A 16,785-nucleotide genomic window follows, 5' to 3' on the forward strand; every position below is an offset into this window, starting at 1 on the left:
ATGGCAAAGTGTAATCAAACTATATTATTTCTATAGTGCAGATGCATCCAATGTTTTAGATTTAATTTATGTGTATACTTAATCCTTCTGATTTTTCTTATTCATGTGGCAGCTGATAAGATCAGACCGGTAATATGGCAAGAGGTAACACAGTTCTAATGTGGATTTTAAAAAATCCTTCATAGCCTCAAATCAGTGGTGCCAAAAGAAGCTTTCTTTCTGGTCCATTTTGGGGTGGTACTGGTAATATTGGGACTATAACATTAGAGAAAGAGTTATCCTGTCTCTTTGTTCATGGCACCCCAGTGTCCAAATGGGCTTCTTATTCTGTTCTGAACATGGTTCCAGATGCTAATCCTAATCCTAGAAAACAGTGGTGTAAGTGTATGGTCCCTACAGATATTGAACTGTAACTCATATCAGTCCTAGGGAGCATGGCCAGTGATAAGTGATAATGGGAGCTGCTGGTCAATAAAATCTGGATGGTCACATATTGCCCACCCCTCCTAGAGATCATTTAACTATTTGGACCAATCTACATGAGACAGTGTCTTCTGCTGCATATCCCATTATGATAACTAAGATTGGTTTACTCTGTTAGCAATACCACTTAGTACAACTACATAACTCACGAAGTCCTTGAATCATTACCAAACGTTTTCTAGGCCCTTTTTTCAACCTGGCATTTTTGCAACACACACAATTTAATTGCATTTTAATTGACTACTTTATAGTTTTGATCTACTGTTGCCCAGTTCTAGACGATATGAGTGAGAGAGAGAGACCTGCTATACATTCAATCTAGCCATAAAATGTTCCTTTTACTAGCTAGGGCTTTCTTTATATTGCATGTCCCAAGTATTGCTGTACCAAAGTTTAAATTTGGGATAAAAAATTGCACATGAAGGAACTTGGATTAACAGAATCTTCACATGCTGTACTCAGCTCCTGTTGTCTTTTTTCCATGACCACAGTCCCTTTTTCAGATAGCGTACCACTTTGAAAACCTGGGTCTTGGAAACATAATAAAATCTCATAAACAAATTATTGCAAATTTGTGCATTTTTAATAGTTGCTGCATATCCCTAATTTATAGTTAGAAGCCAATCTCATGACAAAAATGGCTTTTACCCATGTTAAGAATGTGGTAGAGTTTGCATCGAAGCCAAGTGTTTTGCTGTAAGTGAAATAACAATGACTGCCATGGAACAAGCAGACTTCACCCCAAACCCCATCATTGTTTCCGTGGCTTCCCTCCTCCTGTGTTTAACTATGTTGGTTAGTGTTTTGTTGTTGTGGCTATAAAGGTTTTTTTTTCTCTCTGACTTGATGAGTCCAGATGTCATTAATACTTTTTTTAACAAAGTTTCCTTTTTTACAGTCTCCTTTCTTCATACCACAAATAGTTACCGTATATTCCCCTAAGCCATTTTGTTGAAGTTTAACTCCCAGGAGCCTTAGCCAGCCTACCCAATGGAAATCAATGATGGGAGTTGTAGTTTGACATCATTTGAAGAGCCAATCAGTTTCTATCTTTGAATAAAACTTTTAGTTTAATAGACATAGGTTGTATCCACACTCATCTAATTGCAATTGCAATGGTTCCAACCTTTGGAATCCTGGGATTGGTGATTTGGAAGAGTTATGATGCTGATGTTCAAGTGGTTGAATTAAAGAATTATATCAGAGAACTACCATAAATATTATTATTATTATTATTATTATTAATAATAATAATAATAATAATAATAACAATAACAACTGCAAAAGGCCACTCTACTGGGATCTGCGCGCATCATCTGAAAATATATCACACAGTCCTAGACACTTGGGAAGTGTTCGACTTGTGATGTTGTGATACAAAATCCAGCATATCTATCTTGTTTGCTGTGTCATACAATAATAAAAACTTTATTTAAACCTAATTCCACCTCCCCGAGGGGACTCGGAGCGGTTCACATGGGGACCAAGCACGATCAACAGATATTCCCAGAATTGTATAGGATGGGAGATTAAAGTGCTTAATGTGAACCCATATTAACTCTGCAATGATAAACATAATTTTGTAGGAGTACCTCTGCTAAATACAGTGAGACTTACTGAACAATTATCTCCATATTTATTCATTAGTAAGCATTGAGATTGCAATTCTCTACACTGAGGTGGGCAACTTTGGTGTGTTGAGTGTCCAGTTCCCTTCTCTTGTAGTTGTGCTGCCACTTTTGATAGGACACTTGAGAGAAAAAAAACATTGATACACGCAAGGAATTTTTTATTCTGTTTTTGGTACAAGTCAACTGTAAAATCGAATTAGAAGAAGCCTTTTCTGCTTGTTTTAATGACTTTTAGTGGCTTCCCATTGAAACCTGGCTGTAAAATTGGCTATAGACCTTTGGAATCATGATGTTTGGGGAAGTCTCAAGGAAGATTCAGAAATAAGGCTTTGGGATTGGCTACACTATTCTACCTGTTTTCCTGGAAGTAAGCACCATTGATCTTAATTAGCATTTCTTTTGAGTATATGTGTGCAGAACAGTGCTTTATGGTCTGGATTTTATGTTTGTATCTATTACTTTTTCAGTACATTGGGATTTGTTAAAAGACGCTCCTGGTAATAGATTTGATTATTAACTCAGTGTTGATTGCCCTATTAAAAATCAAATAGAAAAATGTTCTGATACAAATATAGTTACCCGAAAAAAGTAACACAGCATGTAAGACATCGAGCTGCATTTTATGAAGCTTGCCATTAAAATTAAAATGTGTTTCCCCTGATAGTTGTCTGTATGAAAGCAAAATGCTGCTGGCTTCTTATGATATGATTGCAGTGAGCCAACATTTTAAAATCTTGATTCAAATGACTTCAGCAGATTATGATAAATGGAAACATTAAGAGGAGTTGGCCTATATTTTATTGCATTCTAATCAGGCTTATTTTTTTATTTCTTCTCCAAAAAAAATCGTGTTACAGAAGCTCGTGGGCAGAAGAACAAATGGATGGGAATAGTTAATTTTATGTTGAATATAAAAAAAAGTTTCCACCCACTGGAGAAATAAAATATTGGAATAATCTTCCTACAAAAGTTGAGGGAAGAAGGTTAAGGTAAAAACGGAAGTGAGAAAATCCATGAAGGGTTGCATAATTTTTGACTTTATGCTACAATAATGAGCTGTGTTTGGGGGCGAGGGGGCAGGCTGGCTTCCCTAGTAAGGACTTCTTGATTATTTCCCTTCCAGCCTAGGAATTACAACCACTAGAGAATGATTTATTCAGAATTAGGTCCATCTGGTTCCCTATTGTCTGTATCAGTGTTTGCTAACCAGATGGCTTCCAGATGTTTCAAGACAGCAGCCATCATCACCACTATCATTTGGAGTTGTATATGGGCTGCTTCATAACATATGTGTAACTAATTTACATATAGTACAATCCTCATATCCATGAGGGATGTGTTCCCAGACATTACATGTATATATGAAACAGTGGATAATAGCAAACCCTATTATTTTCAATGGGATGAATGACAGGCGTAGCAAGAAAAGGATGTAGGAGGCCCCAAGTGAATAAGTGAAACCATGGATAACCACGTATACTGGCAATCCAGTTCAAAGCAGATAATGTGGATTATCTGCTTTGATAATCTGAATTATATGACAATGTGGAAGGGGCCACAGATGCAACTTTGGATTGTCTCAGTTGTTGGGAGAGGAATGGAAACATCATCCCAGATTTCCAGCAGACTTAACTTCCTTTTAGTGGAGGTGATGTTCAGTAAGTAGCTTGGGAGGAGCAGTCATCTGTCAAGTGGTTCCACTATCATAACAAGGAATTATGAATATGAATCAGTTACGGATGCTTAACTCCAGGTTATGTATCCATAAGTATGATACTAAATTTTGATTAATTATACCCCATCTGTTTCCCAATCTAGGATTCAAATTAGACCAGATACAGCTAAATGTTGGTGGTTGTTGGTTGTTGTGTACCTTCAAGTAGTTTCTGGTTTATGGCAACACTAATGTGGCTCTATCAGAGGGACTTCAGGGGTTGAGAGCATGTGACTGGCCCAGTGTCACCAGTGGGGGTTCAAAAATAAGTAGGGACACATACCTGGTCTCTGAAGTTGTAGTTTAACACTCAGATCACTGTATCATGCATCTTATGCAATATACTTAAACTATCATTGAAATTAAAAGCAGTTAAAAGGATACTATTAAAAAACAATCTAAACAATACAGGCCCCTTTTTCTTGAACAGTCAGCCATCAAAGAGCTGCCAAAACAATATCTTTATTTGACACATATCCACTAATTCTGTATCCACAAATTCAACTGAACACGCCTATCTGTATTTTATAATGTGTTTTATGAATACTGATGGAAGTTAATAATATTTTTTAACTGATTTATATTGCACTGTATAATTTTTATATACGTGTTTTTTGTAAGCCGCCCTGAGTCCCCTGTTGGGTGAGAAGGGCGGGATATAAATATTGTAATAAATAAATAAATAAATTAAACTATCCATGGTTGAAAATAAGGTATGAAAAAGAATCCAAAGAGCAAACCTTGATTTTGCACTTTATATAAAGGGCATCATTTTGCTATGCCATTGTACAATATATAATGAAACTTGAACATCCATAGATCTTAGTATCCACAGGGGTACTGGAATCAAACCCCAATGGATACCAAAGGACCACTACTTTTAAACATGCTTTTGTATAGATTTTAATCTGTATTCGTTATATATTATTATTATTATCATCATCATCATCATCATTCCCCACTTTTATCTCTCCTGAAGGAGACTCAAAGCAGGTAGTTTTAAGTCATCCCAAGACCTTTTACTAGATAAGGTGGGGAATATAAATGCAACATATATAGATAGATTACATAGAAAAGTCTACATTTTTATAAATGTACAGCATGTAAAAAATATCTTTGGTCTGTACTAAATTTTGAACGATTACATTTGAGCAAAAGACCCCATAGTTTACTATTATACAAGAAGGAGGAAAGAGAAAAACTTCCCCTCTCCACTTTCGTAGAACTTTTATGGGCTCCTCTCATTGTTCTCTAAAAAAGCTGCATCAGCAGGTGCGAGAATGGGCCAAGCTTTGGGAATTGGCATGTGTGTATGTGTTTGTGTAACTTTAGAGAACTGTGAACGCTGATGTTCTCTAAGGACCCAAACCTTCTCTTCCGTGGCTTGTCTAGCACCAGGGCTGTTTTACTGCAATGACTTGGAGATCAACAAAAGCTATTGCTCAGTAATAGAATGTAGGTAAAGCATTCTGCTGTGATGTCCCAAAAGATGCATTCTCCTAATTGACTTGTGAATAGGAGACCTATCACAGTTTGCAGACCAGCTTAAAAACCTGTAAAAAGAATGCGTAAACTTTTAAAGTTAAATGGTTAGACTTTTTAACTTAAGGGTAAATACTTGGGGAGCTTTAAAACCACAATAGAGCATTGGCGTGGAAATAAAGTTTTAGTAGAGTGTGTGTGCTGAATTCTTCTAGATATGTGGACTTGCTTCTAGGGAACAAGATATTTCATTGTAGGAATAGTAGAGTCATTATTCCTCTTAAGGAAAAAGCCTGGATGCACCTTAACACCTAGAGTAGTGGTTCTCAACCTGTGGGTCGCAGCCCAGCAGTGGGCCACAAGAACAAAAATCTGGGCCACGAACCTCCTTTCTTTTGATTTATTTTATTTTATTTATTTTATTTCCGCTCCTTTCTGCAGAGCTGACCATTGCATAGAATAGACCACATCAGCTCTAAATTAATAATTATGGTTTTCTGTGGGTGAGCAGATGGCAACTACTGGATGGCATATGTTCTATATCAGAAACTAGAGCTGATGTGGTCTATCCTATGCAATTTTCTGAATCAGCACCCCAAATAACCAAATCAAATCTGAAGTTGACCAAAAACTGATCCATAACCCATTTGGTACTAATGTTGGAGAGTGGGTCCTGGTCAAAGTGGGAGCTGGTCAAAGTGGAACCTGGTCAAAAAACTATTGGGAATCACTGACCTAGAGCTTGAAAAACTGTGTGTATATGTGTGCCTTCATGTAACCGGTTGAATTAGGGTGGCCCCATGAATTGTATAGGGCTTTCTTAGGCAAGAAATACTTAGATATGGTTTTACCAGTTCCCTCTCTGAAATCTAGGCTACAGAACCTGATTTTTGTTTGTTGATTCCCATCTGACCATAGCTGACCTTGATGAGCTTCCAGTATCAGACAGTTTCCAATGACTTTGAAGATATTTAGGCTGTAAATATACAGTAAGACATCCTATATCTGTGAAGGGTACATTCCAAGCAGGATGGTAATTATTTAAAAACTGTAGGTGCAGGTAAGTGAAACTGCAGATATAGGTTATTATAGTGGCCCCAGGTGAAATAATCAGGCTTATGCAGGATGACCTCTGCTTTAAGAAGCTTGAGAGTAATTGCACTTGACATGGAAAATTATCTTATATATAAGCATACTACTCTTCATTTGAGCTGGTTCTTAATACTGGGGTTAGGTTTGTACCTCATGGATCCGTTTTGAACTGTGCGGAATAATAAAGGCAAGCAGTGAACTGCAAAAATATGTGGAGTAAGATCTAAATGAGAGCACCAGTGTGGTGTAGGGGTTTGATTATTGGAATATGACTCTAGGAGACCATGGTTCCAATCCCTGTTCAGCCATGAGTGACCTTGGAAAACTAACCCAAGTTTTATAAGAGGCAATAACAAATCTTAGAATATATCTTGCTTGGGTGGAGGACCTTTCAGCTCTGTCTGAACTCAATTTTAGAGAAGTCATTGGGGGCTGTATCTCAGTGGTGTTCAGAACCAAATGTAAAAGCGTGAAACCAAAACATGTCTCCAGATTTGAGCTTTAGGCTCGTAATGCTTTCGATAAGTAACAGGAGAGGCATTTCTGAATGTAGAGCAGAGAATTGTACACAAGCTGGGAAGCCACGGAACAGCGGTGAGACAGTGACATGGTTGTCTGGGGAAGCCCAGAGGGTCAGAAGCAGCTACAAGGACAGTCAGATTAGACACTCCTGCTGCGTGCTGTGTACACTCGCTAGTCTTCCCTTGATTGAAGAAACATGAGCATATTTGTTCCTTCAGTTTAAAGATTTATTTGAAAAACATAATTAGCTGTAATAGGTTATCTGCAGTTCAGCCTAGACCTTGGATGCTACCATATGGGAAATACAGAGCTGTATGCTGTATCGCACCCTAGTGTTCAAGCAAGTACATTTACTACCATCTGTGCTAGGGATACCACGTCCTAAACATAAATACTCTAAAGCAGGAGTCCTCAAACCTTTTAAACAGAGGGCCACTTCACAGTCCCTCAGATAGTTGGAGGGCTGGACTATAGGTTGTTGTTGTTGCTGTAGGCCTTCAAGTTGTTTCAGACATAGGGCAATCCTAAGGCAACTGATCAGAGTTTTCTTGTCAAGAAGTATTCTAAGGGGATTTGCCTTTGTTTTTCATCAAAGCTTAGAGAGTGTGGCTTGTCTAAGGCCACCCAATGGGTTCAGGGCCACAATTCAAGGTTCAAACCGCTACACTCTTTCTTGTCCTATGAAATCCATGAGTTTGCCAACTTGAAGGCACCTACACACACATGCTGTCAGAACCAGCTATAAAATTTAAGTGCATTGTGTTGTCGAAGGCTTTCATGGCCGGGATCACAGGGTTGTTGTATGTCTTTTGGGCTGTGTGGCCATGTTCCAGAAGTATTCTCTCCTGACGTTTCGCCCACATCTATGGCAGGCATCCTCAGAGGTTGTGAGGTATGGATAAACTAAGTAAGGAAAGGAAAGAATATATATCTGTGTAGAGTCCAGGGTGTGGCAAGAGTCCTTTGTCACTGGGAACCATCATTAATGTTTCAGTTAATCATTAGCATTGGAAATGTTTTGTCTCTTGCCTGGGGGCATCCTTTGTTCAGTCAAGCCCTCAGAGTTTTGGTTCCCATCTACTGTTTTGATTTTGGAGTTTTGTAATACTGGTAGCCAGATTTTGTTCATTTTCATGGTTTCTTCCTTTCCTTATCATGTCAGACTACACAGAGAAGCCATTGAAATCCACAAGCATGTGGACAACTTCAACAGAAAGGAAGAAACCATGAAAATGAACAAAATCTGGCTACCAGTATTACAAAACTCCAAAATCAAAACAGTAGATGGGAACCAAAACTCTGAGGGCTTGACTGAACAAAGGATGCCCCCAGGCAAGAGACAAAACATTTCCAATGCTAATTAGGGTGATTAACTGAAACATTAATGATGGCTCCCAGTGACAAAGAACTCTTGCCACACCCTGGACTCTACACAGATATATATTCTTTCCTTTCCTTACTTAGTTTATCCATACCTCACAACCTCTGAGGATGCCTGCCATAGATGTGGGCGAAACGTCAGGAGAGAATACTTCTGGAACATGGCCACACAGCCCGAAAGACATACAACAATCCTTTAAGTGCATTGTCTGTGACTGCTATAAACCTTAATGTTACATATCTTCTGTGTAGGTATATTATTATAAATTGTTACTTAATGTTGTGTATTGCTCATATCAAGTTAGCTGATAGGAATTAGAGTAGGCAGCTGCATATTATAGTTCGTGAGAACTGGCTCCAATTAGCACCAAATAGCTGGAAGATAGGGGGGGAGAGTCTAGGAAAATGCAGATGTGGGACCCAAGGTCTCTCATGTAAACTGGTATCCGAATAGGTGATGTAATGTTTAGGTTTATTAGCCAATTACAAAAAGGACCATGTGGAGTGTAACAGAGGAGTTCTTATGGCTGAATTGTTTGAATGCTAAGCCTATATAGCAGAGCTTTTCAAACATTTTATGTTGGTGACACACCTTTTAGGCATGCATCATTTTGCGACACAGTAATTCAGTTCTGTTAGCAAACTGGAGGTTAAGACAACTCCTTAAAAGAGATATGGACACATAAATAAACTGTAATAACAAAATGTATGGGGGAACACAACATATCTCATTAAAGCTTTTAATTTATATTTCTAAAAATACATTATTTAATGCTTATTTCACATAGACGCAGACGTTTTCCCATTACATGTACGCAACACATCTATACATTGCAGCCGACATGTGAATGTGTCTCGACACATAATTTGGAAAACTCCGCTATATAGTAAAGCTCTTTCATTTTTCAAAGTTAGGCTTATTTTGAAAGACAGATTAAATCTGCACCTGGCACATGCCAAGGATGAGAATATAGGTAGGGTTGGATACACTATAAAGGAGGGAAGCTCCCTGCAAGGTTGTTGCCTGCTTTCCTGATCTGCAAAAGCAACCAGTTGCTTCTCTCCTCCCGACCTTTTCTTGAGGGCAGCAGGGTAGAGTCAATCCTGTTATAGGAGCTCAGCCTGTTGTGGTGGATTCGTAATTGAGCCCTCACCCCTATCCCAGATTTGCAACGGCAGCAGGAGCCAAGCTCCTTGAATCTGACATCAAGGCTTAATTAACATCTCAGTCTCTGTCCACCCTGCATTCAGTGCAAATTGGAATTGGTGGCAATTTTTGTTGGAGGAATGTGTTGTTGATTGTGTGCATTGACTTACGGTAACCCTTAGGGGGGGAAACACACATTTTCAGAGTGTCAGTTTTTGAACCACAACTACCTGCTAGCTGAAGGGATTCTGGAGGCTGTAGTAACCAAAAATAACTTTCCAAGTGCTAGGAAGGACAGGATTACACATTATCCACCCCCAGAATTTGCTCTGTGAGGTGTGGCTCAGTTCAAAACTTGTTTGAATTCTAAACAGTTCCTAGTTTTAAGTTAGCTTTTGTAGGTTAGCCAAGTAGAAATTGAGTAAATGTTATCCAAAATGCTTGGATTTTATTTTATTTGGATTTAGGATACCTGTATATGCATGTGCATACATAATGAAATATCTTGAAGATAGCACCCGAATCTAAACACAAAATTCATATGTTTCATATATACCTTAAACGCATATTTTTAATCATGTTGTACATAAAACTAAGTTTGTATACATATAACCATCAAAAAGCAAAGCTATCACTATCTTAGACAGTTTTGGATTTATGTAGTATTTTGTATTTCAGGAAGCCCTATGAGGAGCGGCTTAAAAAGCTGGGCATGTTGAGCCTGAAGAAGAGAAAGCTGAGAGGAGACATGATAGCCATGTATAAATATGTGGGGGGAAGTCATAGGGAGGAGGGAGCAAGCTTGTTTTCTGCTGCCCTGCAGACTAGGACGCGGAACAATGGCTTCAAACTACAGGAAAGGAGATTCCACCTGAACATTAGGAAGAACTTCCTCACTGTGAGAGCTGTTCGGCAGTGGAACTCTCTCCCCCGGAGTGTGGTGGAGGCTCCTTCTTTGGAGGCTTTTAAGCAGAGGCTGGATGGCCATCTGTCAGGGCTGCTTTGAATGAGATTTTCCTGCTTCTTGCAGGGGGTTGGACTGAATGGCCCATGAGGTCTCTTCCAACTCTACAATTCTATGATTCTATGATTCCAAACAAAGGAATATATAGCTGTGCATTTTTGTCTAGTTCTTAGCCTGCTAGCCTTTTCTTTCCTGGAGTACAGAGAGACAAACTTTCAAAAGTCTGAAGGAGGGTTGCTTTTGGCTTCCTCTGAGGTAGAGAGAGTGTGGCTGACCTGAATTCACACAGTGGGTTTCCATGGTCAAACAGGGATTTGAACCCTGGTTTGCAGAATCACTCAGGTAATCAGTCTCAAATTGCATTTAGTGTGACTTTTGGAATCATACTAATGCTCCACATGCTAAAATGTAGTTAACTGAGATGTAAAGTATTATTTACCTTGTGTGTGTTTTTCTGGGGGGTTTTAAAGGCCAATTATTTTAAAATGAGAGAAATATATATATATATATATTCTGAATAAAATAGCTCTTGGGTGTATGACTTTGTGGATGAAAGATGGAAGACATCCAGGTCTCCAGCTGTGAAAATACTATCACTAGAGATTCTTAGGGTGCTTGCAGGTGAAGCTTTTATCATATAATTGTGCTTTATCATTCATGAAACGTTAGGGGGAGAGAGAATAAGGCATTGTCTTACATATTTCACACACACCCCTGTCCTACTGCCTCTTTGATTTTTCATTCCCTGGTAGCATCTCTGGACTATTATCTTACTTTGGTAATAATTGGCATAACAAACTGTGGATTTTCTTGGCTTGGTTTTTTGTGTTCTCCTTCCTTTGGGGAAATTTGGGAAAATATCGGAAACCATCTCTGCAGGTTTACATGCCAGAAGCAAGAAAATAAAAGTAGGAGTCTCACAAGGATGAGTTACGTGCCAAATGCTTACTTCCAGGCTGCTGCATTGCAATAGCAGAATTTGTGCACAGCTCTGCCTGAAGGTTCAAGGCTCACTGAATCACCCCATGCTGCTTAGTCTTTTTTAAAACCTTTTATTAAAGTTTCAGTACAAATAGCAAGACAAACTCCTTCCCCAGAGCCCTATAAATTATATCCACCCATGACCACAGTTGTTCCGGTAACAACTAATATCTAGTGAACAGATATTTGATTGTAAATATTCTGGTGTGATATGTGATAACACATATTTCATGTCACACCAGAATATTTACCTGCCTTTTAGTTAGACTACTTTTCACGATATGCAGTTTAATATCATAAAGCCGTTATGGAACTCCCAAATTTGGGTCCCAGATGTTGTTAAATTTGGAGTATGGAGTTGCTAATTGCCTTTCTTTAACCACCAAGCTACATTTGGTACTTATAAAACTGATTTGATTCATAGTGTTGGAAAAGACTGCAAAAACCATCTAGTCATGCATAATAAAGACACAACCAAAGGACTCCCAAAAAGATGGCCATATAGCCTTTGTTTAAAAACCATCAACGAAGTAAAGTTCACCACTGTCAGAGGCAGTCATTTGCATCCATCAGTTTGTGGTCTATTCTCTGGAGCAAGAGAAAACAAGCTTGATCTATCTTCTCAGTGATATTTAAACATGGATGTCATAATCCATTCTTACTCTTCTCTTTTCTGGGCGAAACATTTCCAACTCCTGTGTTCCCTTTTTCAGTCTTTGTTTGTTTGAAACCAAAAGTCATTGTGAAACAGAAACAAGAGCAAACTCATAGATGGTCCGCCATTGGATTATGGATTAATATGGCATAGATTCATAGAATTGGAAGAGACCCTGTGGGCCATCCAGTCCAACTCACTGCCAAGAAGCAGGAACATCGCATTCAAAGCACCCCTGACAGATGGCCATCCAGCCTCTGCTTAAAAGCCTCCACCACACTCTGGGGCAGAGAGTTCCACTGTTGACCAGCTCTCACAGTGAGGAAATTATTCCTAATGTTCAGATGGAATCTCATTTCTGAAAGTTTGAAGCTGTTGTTCCACGTCCTAGTCTCCAGAGCAGCAGAAAAAAAAGCTTGCTCCCTCCTCCCTATGACTTCCCTTCACGTATTTGTACATGACTATTGTGTCTCCTCTCAGCCTTCTCTTCTGCAGGCTAAATATGCCCAGCTCTTTAAGCTGCTTCTCATAGGGCTTGTTCTCCAGACCCTTGATCATTTTAGTCACCCTCCTCTGGACACATTCCAGCTTGTCAACATCTCCCTTAAACTGCGGTGCCCATATATATTTCCATCTATTTTTAAGGGCATTTATTACAGTCAGCATTTTTCTATTATTGATTGATTGATTTTTGATGGTAACAATAGAATATACAATCAAAACAATATAAATAGAAAAGAAAGGAAAAAAGAGAGAAGTGAAATAAAGTGGGAGAAGGATAAATGACATATAACCAAAACACGGTAGAGCTCTGATACACACACACCAGTCCTGACTGTAATGAAAAAAGAGCTTTTAAAAAATCTGTCATTAGAGATTTGGTGAAACAATCCTCCTAAATTTACTAATAACCATAACAGCAGATAGCTAGATTTATTATTGCTCAAAAACTCCACAAATGGTTCCTAATCTTATAAAAAAATCTTCAGTTAGCTTATCCTTCAGATCCACATTAATTTGTCAATTTAGGCCAGTTCGGCAACCTTGACAATCCATTTTCTCACAGCAAATTTGATATGTAGTACATTTGTTCTGATCAGTCAAAAGCAAAAAGAAACTCATTTATGAGAAATGATGTGTGGATGACCAGATGGGGAACAAGAGTTAGTTGTTCCAGAGGTTTAATTGAGCAGAGATTTCAATCCAGATCCACCGTCTTGCTTGCCAGGTCAGGCAGAAAGCTGTCCCACGGCTCTTGTCTGTTTTCTTCTGCCTATTACACGGGGTTTATTTACCATGTGTCACGTGGTGAAATGCAGTTTTGTCAACAAGGGACAGAAATGCACGGCATTCCTTAGATTGCATTAAGGGCAAAGGGGAGGTTTGAACCCTGCTGCAGCTTTGTAAAGAAATGGCACTAGTTGATGAGTCGCCTGTGTACCGGGCTGGCCGTGGCTCCTTTCGGGATCTCATCTCCGCCTGGCCTGCAACTTCCTGTCACAGCGTAATCCCCTTAATCCTGCTTTAGCTCTGTTAATTTTCCTCCTTTCCTCTTTTTCTGATCCGCTTTCTCTGTGGCGCATGAATCCCCATGTTCACCGGCCAAGCCTGCGACAATTGAAGGGCAGCGGTGGCCTGCCGACCTTCCAGGCTGTCTCCGGAGCGCCTCGTACCATGTGGCAGGGGCCCTGGGATGGTGGCGGTGCCTGAATGTATCCCATTCTCTCTGTCTTACAGGCTGTGCAGTCTGCGCCTGAAAAAGCTGACCGTGTTGAGGGAACTGGACAAAGAGCTCAGCTCCGTCCTCATCGCCGTCAAGATTCAGGTAAGCTGCCTGCAGATTGTCCTCAGGTGTCTCTGGGGAACATCATAGGGATGAGTACTTCAATTCAACTTGTTACTCTTTCCCTTTCTCCTTCTGCCGCATCCCATTTTCAGTTTGGTCGCTCCAGATGTTAGCCCTCTGCCGTTTGCAGGAGCCTACTCATTAGCCACACAGGTTTTAATTTTTAATTCATTGCACAGGTTTTAATTTTTAAAACTGGAGAAGGTGGGGGGTGAAGCCATGAGCTTAATTGTTTGTGCATATGGGCCTCCTGCCTTGCGGAAAATATTGAGCATTTTCTGATGCTGCTGATAAGTGATTTGGATCCGGTTGACCGTCTGGCATTGCTATAGACTGGCAAGATTAGGTAAGAAGAGCCAGAAGGGCTCAGTGGGACAGAACGGTGTTATCCATTATGCAAAAGCATCCTACAGTTATGAGATAAAGGGCTTGCCTAAGTGGTTAGGCTCTTGTTTAAAAATATAATCTGTTGCTTGATATATATATCTATACCCTTCTCTATACGTATCTATAAGCAATTTTCAGATAGAAGGTAAAATTGTTTTTCCCAAGTGAATGATTCTTGGGATACTGAACCTAGAGGAAGGAAATAATCTTAGCATTTTACAACCCAATATCTCATGTATATTTCTGAGTATGTCAGGATACCATATGTGTGCCCTTCAGCTACAACTTTTCCCTCTGGAAGCCCAGTGGGGGTTGGCAGGTGATTGCTCTTGGACTGGCAAAGGTCCATTGTTCGTTGCTTTAAGTATCACTGTAGTCTAACTAGTGAATCTTTGGCTCTCTGGACATTTTGGACTTCAGGTCTACACCAATGGTGTGGGATACTGGGTCCTGAACTCCAAAGCATCCAGAGAGTCATGCTAGCTGGAGTTTCTGGGAGTTAAAATCCAAGCAACCTGGAATATTTGTTCAAAGCCCATTATTCTTACTAATTGTGACCTCCGCCCGGATAATATAACAGTACTGACTTTTTATTAAAATTACCCAGATTAATTTAAATTAAGTAAAACCAATATTTTACTTATTGGTTGTTTGCTCTTGAGCTACTGTCTCAGATTCAGTATAAATCAACTTCCAAATAAGCATTGGACACAGATTCAACAGAGATCAAGAGGAATGTTAACATGAAGGATCCTAATGCTTAACTTTGTTGTTGTTGTTGTTGTTGTTGTTGTTGTTTATTCGTTTGGTTGCTTCTGACTCTTTGTGACCTTATGGACCAGCCCACGCCAGAGCTCCCTCTCGGCCATGACCACCCTCAAGTTCTTCAAGGTCAAATCAGTTACTTCAAGGATACCATCCATCCATCTTGTCCTTGGTCGGCCCCTCTTCCTTTTTCCTTCCATTTTCCCCAGCATCATTGACTTCTCCAAGCTTTCCTGTCTTCTCATTATGTGGCCAAAGAACTTCATCGTTGCCTCTAATATCCTTCCCTCCAATGAGCAATTGGGAATTATTTCCTGGAGTATGGACTGGTTGGATCTTCTTGTGGTCCAAGGCACTTTCAGAATTTTCCTCCAACAAAAACGTCTACCTTCCTTCGCTCAGCGTTCCTTATGGTCGAGCTCTTGCATCCATAGGTTACTATAGAGAACACCATTGCTTTAACTATATGGATCTTAGTTGCCAGTGTGATGTCTCTACTCTTCACTGTTTTATCGAGATTGGTCATTGCTCTTCTCCCAATAAGGAAACGTCTTCTGATTTCCTGGCTGCAGTCTGCATCTGCAGTAATGCTTAACTAGCATAGTAGTATTGCTAATTCACATTAACATTTTAACTATAACTCAAGGCCCTTTAGGTCTTTTCCCCAAATTCTTGATCACCTTTCCCCCTTGCTTCCTGCACATGTTTTGTTTTCCAGCCTAACTTTTATGTATAGCTTTCCCTCCCTAGTATCTGACAAATAAATCCAACAAATAAATGCAACAGAATCATAGTAGCACATGCCAATACAATTTTGCAGATCCATGCAACAAAGACCATTAAGAAAACAATCCTGTAAGGTCATCTTGCCAAGGGCTGTTGAAATGGTGGCCTTCTCACTTTTGAGTAATCACTTATCAAACAAAGATCTTCTGCTCTTGGGCTGGTTTCAAGAGTCCATCTCATAAAGTAAAGACACATCTCATAAATTAGACAAAATGCTGGTTTTAATGAAATATCTCCCTGTTACACGGGGAGGCCGTGTGTCCTGAACTTCGGAGATGCTGTCAGGGGCATCTCTCTCCCTCCTGCTCTCCCGCCCTCGTCTTCTTGGATAGCTTCCATCTGGGGATGTTAAATGTGCTGTTCTTGTCCCTTGAGTCTCATAACCTTCTAGGAGTAAAGAAAAATATGATGCGCATTACAAGAATATATGAATACAGCCAGTGCTCTGTGGCAGCTTTCTCAGCACCAGACTGCAGGTGCTTTTTTTAGAAGCTTTTAAACATTTGCACACACAGTGGAGATTGAAATAGAAGTATCGTTTGTTTTAATGCATATTTTCTGCAGAAGGCATTTCATTGCAACCCTTCCAAGCAGACTATTCAAAGTCAGGGCTGTTTTGTGCATCATGATTGTGAGGGTTAAGTGGACATCTAAAGGGCCTATGGGGAGTTCAGCTGGTGCAGAGAGCAACGGAGGAGCGCATGAATCTCTGACACCAAAAAGCTGTCTACTTTGTTCATATTTTATCATAACCCTATTGCAAAGAAGGAAAACTATAAAATTTCCTATTATACTGTTATCTTTATTATAAAGACTTAACTGAGAATTTAAGGTCTATTGGGACCTTAAATCTTCAATTTTGAGAAGAAAGGGAGCTCAAAGCGGTCTTGTTTTGCCTTGCAAATTTTTTTACAGGGGCCCTGGATATTTACACTTAAAAAATTGTAAGA

The 16,785-nt window shown here is 39.5% G+C and overlaps 1 protein-coding gene across 3 annotated transcripts in view; it reads left to right on the forward strand.

The window, feature by feature from the left end:
* LOC100562073 (phosphofurin acidic cluster sorting protein 2) overlaps window positions 1-16,785 on the forward strand; it is a 254,605-nt gene that overhangs the window by 157,240 nt on the left and 80,580 nt on the right. For all 3 annotated transcript variants that reach the window (XM_062970944.1, XM_008104924.2, XM_008104925.2), the window contains exon 2: window positions 13,789-13,876. In XM_062970944.1, the coding sequence (XP_062827014.1) occupies window positions 13,789-13,876 (88 nt within the window). The remainder of the gene's footprint in view (window positions 1-13,788; window positions 13,877-16,785) is intronic.

The sequence above is a fragment of the Anolis carolinensis genome, chromosome 1 (assembly GCF_035594765.1).
Source record: "Anolis carolinensis isolate JA03-04 chromosome 1, rAnoCar3.1.pri, whole genome shotgun sequence".
Lineage (NCBI taxonomy): Eukaryota > Metazoa > Chordata > Lepidosauria > Squamata > Dactyloidae > Anolis > Anolis carolinensis.